Source organism: Alosa pseudoharengus, unplaced genomic scaffold (genome assembly GCF_046254945.1).
Source record: "Alosa pseudoharengus isolate Yale_2024_CS ecotype anadromous, Long Island Sound unplaced genomic scaffold, YU_APseudo_1.1 YU_APseudo_1.1_scf_4, whole genome shotgun sequence".
NCBI lineage: Eukaryota > Metazoa > Chordata > Actinopteri > Clupeiformes > Clupeidae > Alosa > Alosa pseudoharengus.
This window is the reverse complement of record NW_027468774.1, coordinates 16,502,256-16,509,207: the sequence shown is the minus strand read 5'-3', so window position 1 is coordinate 16,509,207 and position 6,952 is coordinate 16,502,256. Positions and strand designations below refer to the sequence as shown.

Here is a 6,952-nt window from a genome sequence, read left to right as displayed (position 1 = left end):
TCAATCAACTTGTTTTTACTTTGACGTAGCAAAGTTTACCCCAAAAGGCTATGCTATAACATTATACTATTCAGTTGTAAATGCATATTCTGGTCTTACTCAAAAGTGTGCCAAATGACATCGTTTTGGTCCCAAACGGAATAAAATTCACTCGTTAATAGCCTAAGTACTAAACATTATGACAGAGATTATTTGAAATACATGTAAATGTAAATCCGAAAGAGTGAAAGCCCCTTTCTGACATCAGGTGGTGAATCTTACAGTAACAGGCTTTTTTCTGATCCCATCCTGAATATAACAGATTAATAGAGGGGCAGCTGTGGCATACTGGTTAGGGCTTCAGACTTGTAATCGGAGGGTTGCCGGTTCGAACCCCAACCAGTAGGAACGGCTGAAGTGCCCTTGAGCAAGACACCTAACCCCTCACTGCTCCCCGAGCACTGCTGTTGTAGCAGGCAGCTCACTGCGTTGGGATTAGTGTGTGCTTCACCTCACTGTGTGTTCACTGTGTGCTGAGGGTGTTTCACTAACTCACAGATTGGGATAAATGCAGAGACCAAATTTCCCTCAAGGGATCAAAAGAGTATATATACTTATACAAGTCATATGACATCACCAGTATGAAGGATATCTCTCTGTCACATATACACACACACATATATACATTTTGTGAACATATGGTTCAAGGCACTTATAGACAATAGTCTGTAATACCTATGGGGATTGAAACTAGTAGTGAAACTATGTTGAATTACCTCTCTCTATCACTCTCTCTCTCTATTGGTCTCTCTGTCTCTCTCACCTTCATTTGCCACCCATCTCTCTCCTTCTCATGGTTAAACTAAGAAGTTAACAGATGGTTCCCAAGATCTGAGCCTGATCATAGAGTAGGTGTTCTGCACACACACACACACACTCACACACACACACACACTCACACACACACACACACACACTCACACACACACACACACACACACACACACACACACACACTTCATAATATCCTATTAAAGCCCGGCCTGAGCATGCTTTCCAATTACAGTGGCAGATTTGCAGTCCCTAAGAGCAACCCTAATCCAGCGGGAGACAACAGAATGGAGGGGGCAGACAGAGAGAGAGAGAGAGAGAGAGAGAGAGAAAGAAATAGAGAGAGAGAGACAGAGAAAGAGAGAGACAGAGGGAGATGGGTATAAGTGGGAGGAGGACAGAAAGAGAGGGAGTAGGTGATAAATGCAGTGGAAAAGATACAGCAAGAAAGGCCAGATAAGAAAAGAATGCAAAAGACAGGTTGGAGTGAACTAGCTGGCAAGTGACAAAGACTACTGCAGTATGCTCTGACCCTGCTGCTCTCCACTCCTGATAGACTCAGACAATGAGTGGGCACTACTAATGCAGTAACATAGCACAATTACAACACACACACACACACACAGGGTTATACACTCTTGTGTGTGTGCGTGCACAAACTCATGGACAAGTAGATTAGACTCACTAAAGCATGTCTGGCATTAGAATGCACTCTGACACAGAGACAAACAAGCCCCTTACTTCTACAGCTCTACTACAGGCTCGACTGAGCCATGGAGACACACACACCCTCAGACACGGGCAGACACACAGACAGGCTTGAGAGAACCCCTCATCTTATCTCACAACCCGTGCTCTCGTGTGTGTGTGTGTTTGGGGGGGGTCTGTATGGAGGGAAAGTGTGTATGTGTAAAACATGAAAAGCATGGGTGCATGGGTGCATGTGTGTGTGTGTGTATGTGTGTGTGTGTGTGAGAGAGAGAGAGGGAGTGGGAATGTACTCCCACTACCTCCAGTATCCTGGCACAGCCACTGTGCCTGCCCTTGCAACCCCATAACTCACCCACCAACAATTCAGCAGCTCCACACAGAATGACACCACACATGAGAACTTGTGTCCCCCCCCACTCTCTCTCTCTCTCTCTCTCTCTCTCTCTCTCTCTCTCTCTGTCTATCTCTCTCTCTCACTTATCATGGTCACCAGGCGACTGACTATACTGCAGGCGCCAGATTGTGTAGAAGAGGGCAGTGAACCTTTGGGTCATTCATTTCTCCTGCAGATCTTTGTGTCCAGCCATTAACACTCACAGCTCTGCCACTAGGACAGCTGGAGTGTCTCTTCCTCTCTCCTTCCCTCTCTCACTCTCCCTCCCTTCACTCTATGTTGCTATCTCCCCTGCTGTGATAAACAACACAAACCTGCATACACTGACCAAACTTAAAAACTTAACAAGCAGGTTCTTACTGTCGACATTTAAGACAGCTGCATATACTATACATAAATCACACACACACTCTCTCTCTCTCTCTTGCTCTCTCTCTCTCAAACACACACAGACACACACCTATTCACACATACACACACTACTCCCATCAGTAAACAGTGAGAGAACTTTATGGGGAACAGGCACCTCGAGGCAGAGCTCATATCGCAACATGCTTCCCCCCAACCACCCCACCTCACTCTTTTCTAACACGCTAGCGGTGCCCTTTGACCCCAGAATGCCGCAGGGGTAAGTGCTAACTACAGGGTCCTGTGGGGTAACTTCCTGGTAGCGACCCCACTTCTGAGCCAATGAGCGGCTCAGACACATACCAGGTCCCTTGCCTCTGCATTACCTCCCACAATCCTATCAACCTTTGAGACCACGTATTATGCCTGCCTGACCAGTTATGGGGAGTGCAGGTTCTTCAGGTGTCAAGGTTTATAGAGAGTTAGTTAAATAGTAAAATATAATCCACATCACCCATGAGTCATATGACTGGTCAGCGGTGCACAAGACCAGAGTGACACATTTGAGGAACTCATCTGTGCTACAGACGCTGTTACAACTGTATCCTTTCAGCAGAGGATTGACATGGCTAAAATGCTGGCATCTGTTCCCTAATGGTTAGTTGTTTAGCTGCAGGTGATACAATAGGCTATAAGGATAGCAATGATGGTTGTGAAATGGTGAGCAACTACTCTGGTAGTTCCCAAGAATTAAATTTAACTGCCACCCAACCCTGACTCACACACACACACACACACACACAAGCACAAGCCATGTTTGCATTAGTGGCCCCAAATGACTCAGTCTCCCATAAGCTGCCCATCACTCAAGGTTCCCCTCAAAGTTAAGTACCCTCTCTGTTATCGCCTTATTTAATAGGCTACTTTAATAACTATGGGCATAGTAGAAATGAGAAACCATAAGTAAAAAATAGTTGCAAAAATCCTTGGCAACTTCTGCGACAGAGCCAAGGGATCACATCGAATTGCTAGCCAGCTGGCAGCAGATTCTGATCTGAACAAGGACACTAAGCTCCTTTAACATTTTACAATGGACCTCGGTCTCAGCAATATCTGGATTACCTTCATATCCACATGGACCTCTTAGGGTAAACGCAGTTCATTACCGAAACCATTCAGATACATGGCTACATAGGGGCAATTGGCCGCGCTATCATCTCTGATACGATCCGTTACAAAGTTGTTATACCAGACTAGAGCAGCATACTGTCATAAACAAGTTCTACACAAGACACAACAAAACGACTTAATTAACTGTTTTTAGTGTGAATTAACTGTGAAACTGTAACGGTCCACAATATTCCGTGAATAATAAAAAAAACGACCTTACCTGACCCAACAAGCCAGGACAAGACGAGAAGTTTATGCAGTAATGTCATGATGCTCCACTTCCAGCTTGTGGTTCCTTTAGAAAGGCTGTTTAAACTGAAAGAATATTTATGGAAAGAACTGTTATCACCACGCCGAAAAAAGCAGTCGCCAAGATACTGTTCGCCGACTTGTCTGAAGCTACAGGTGGGAAAAATTCGCAGCGCGCAGCTGCTGGTGCATTTAATGCGCTCTGCCCCTCCTTGGTTGTAGGCGGGTATTCGCGAGCGTCCTGTGCGTTGCCAAACCAACTACAGTAGGCCTATGAGTGTCTAATTTTAGCCTTCTTTGGTGTGTATGTGCGTATGCGTTTGTATGTCTGTGTGTGTGTGCGTATGTGTGAGAGAGAGAGAGAGAAAGAGAGAGAGAGTGTGTGTTTGTTGTTCAATCAAACAATCAAATCAAATTGTTGAACTTCAAACATCTACATGAACGACATGTGACGCGAATGCGAGAACGATTTTACGAACTTCCTCTTTCGTCCATGGTTTACATTAAGAACACAATGCTTCCGCGTAATAAAGCTGTAATTGACGCTTTTATGAGGCTAGCTACCCAGGGTTTCCTGTCAGTGAGCAGGCTGTCCTGAGGACATCTTTGTAATGTGGATATAGTAACCTATGGTATCAACTATTCCTATGATAAATAATATATATTTTTTAAATCCATGGCACTCATGCCAGTCCATTGTAATATTGAATTTAACAAAATTGCTGTTGTGCTCATTTTCGAACCACAGCCACCAAGGCACCAATCCATGTTTACATGTTCACATGTGACCATCATTAATTCAAATAGGTTCACTAGGACAACAAAACAGTCAAAGCTGCATAAGATAAAAACTAAGCCATGCAAACCAAGCAGCTTATGAGGTTGTAGCCTAGTTAATGAATATCATTGAGCGCCATTGCTGTTAAAACACTTTTTGTTCTGTTGTCTCCTCATAAGCCTGCAGGATGAGACTGTGGGCCTTAATGGTACACCTCTGCATCAGTTCAAAAATGTTAAAAGAAAAAGACTTGCTATGAATTGTGTGCATGCCATGACGCCCCATTATAGTGAAATTATTTGTTCCACTCATTTTTGTTAAAACTTGCTCTCTGATGACCAAGTTTCTGAGTAACATCACAACATGAAATGGTCCAATCAAGCACAGGGCACAAGAGCGTGAGCCTGAAGCCTTTGTGGATTTTAACAGCAGGGTCACTACACAGGTCAGGACCTGCATGTGGACATCATGCAGCGAAATGGAAACTAAACCCTGATAGCCATTCAGTTATGCTATAAGAAAATACCCTACACCAAATGCCATTGTAATGAAGGTTTGAACATTATAGGCCTGCACTTGACCAATGAAAAATATCAGTGCTCACAATCTGAAACAGGCTCTCACAATACACTGTGAAATAAATGTACTTATAGATCATAGTTAATGTTGATCACACGTAGAGCAGTGGTTCTCAAACGTTTTCTGTCATTCCCCACTTTGGAGGTGGGGAATTTTCAAGCCCCTCCTGAACCTATCAACCCGGCAAAACATTTTTCCACCATTTTGGTTCCACGTTACATTTCCTGTCCCGGTCCACTGGATCAGATGTTATTTTGATTCATATGACGGTCTGTTTTATGACTCCTATGTTTGTGTGTGGCTATTTTGTTTTGAACCTGATCTTCCTTGTCATAAAAAGAAAAGGCATTATTAAAGATAGGCACAAAATAACAAGTTTCCTCCTGTTCCTCGCACCCCACCTGTCATGTCTCTATTCCCCACTAGTGGGGCTCACCCCACACCTTGAGAATTACTGCTCGTAGAGTGAAATTGGAGGATACAACATTAGGTGAGTGACTTAATTGTACGAGCAGTTTGCTGTGTCCTTCCATCATCGGTGCCCTCTGTTGACGGGCTGGAGGGGTGAGCAATCCAGCAAAGTGGTGCTGACTGGCTAGCAATGTAGCAGGGCTAGAGGAACGAGGGGGACTAGGCTAATTACAATATCTCAGATGTGAAGAGAGATTGAGGGAATATTGTGTAACACCATGGGCTTTCACTTAGTGGTGGGAATATTATCGTCAGATTGTATGCAAATGGTCAACCGCGTTTGGTCTTCTCACGGAGACCGAGATGAGGACACGCCGGAGTTCAGGAGGAAGTTTGGGTCGGTGTGCGTAGTGTGAGAGGAACTGTTTAGTTCTCTTCCTCATGGTTGAGTTACTTCGCAGGAGTCAGACAGGGACTGCTTTTCTCTACCTCTCTACCACCAACATCTGTTTGTCAGCTGGGTCTCTCTTCAGAAACATGCTGTTATATAACATCTGCTTATTTAGTGCAGTCCTGAGGTCTTGACCATAACAACACATTGTAATCATTCGTTGTTGTTGTTCATCTTTTCCCGCCAATTATTTGCAAGAGTCTTCTTGTCTGTTTATTCTTTTCATGGGGCCAGTCTATGGAGTTTGTTTCAGGAAGAGAAACAGTGGCCACCATAGAAACAGGATGAATCACATTGATTAAGGAAGCTTCCAGAACATTGGCTGTTCTCTGTGGAGTCCTTGTTTTGTTTCCAGCTCAGCCTCTTGTCTGTGTGGACTGATGGCCTTTCATAGAATAAATGAGGCAAAAAAAGCTCAGTGACCATGAAGAACATTGAACTTACAATAGATGCTCCAGAAACAGTCTCTGTTGTTTTGAGCACAGTAGTTTATACTGGGATTGTATCATACTGAATACTGATTCTAAATCAGTTGGCAGCAATACAATGAACCTGTATCATATCCGTTATTATACCACATTAGTCAATAGTCAAACACTCCTGGTGTCAGAGAGGAATTGTTACAATCAGTTTTACAGGTTTCATTGGTAACACAATCACTCACAAAGTGTGATATACATGCTAAAATTACAAATTGAGAACACATCTAAACTGAAAGTCAGATTTGTCCCATTCTCCATTTTTAAACATAATCACTCACATTATTTCCTAGCATTTTCATGACATTGGACTTGTCCAACTTCATATTTTATTAGTATTTTAATACCATTTTCCATGCTTTGGTATCTGTTGGGACGTAGATTTATAGCATTGTGAACTGATCTGAACTGTTCACCTTATAAAACCGTTTGGCCTATATATTCTTTCCATCTTATTAGAGACGCAGTATTCTGCTACACAATCAGCACAAAAACTGTTTGTCTTTCTGTATTGGCCTGCTATGTGTTGTGTGGATGCTGTATCAATATATTTATTTTTATTTCCTCCTATC

At 43.3% G+C, this 6,952-nt stretch overlaps 1 protein-coding gene across 1 annotated transcript in view; it reads right to left on the bottom strand.

Annotated features, from left to right (window-relative positions):
• LOC143101809 (uncharacterized) overlaps positions 1-3,803 on the bottom strand; it is a 23,777-nt gene extending 19,974 nt beyond the window's left edge. The window contains exon 1 of the mRNA XM_076265035.1: positions 3,654-3,803. Within this exon, the coding sequence (XP_076121150.1) occupies positions 3,654-3,702 (49 nt within the window). The 5' untranslated portion in view covers positions 3,703-3,803. The remainder of the gene's footprint in view (positions 1-3,653) is intronic.
• Positions 3,804-6,952: the final 3,149 nt, after the last annotated feature.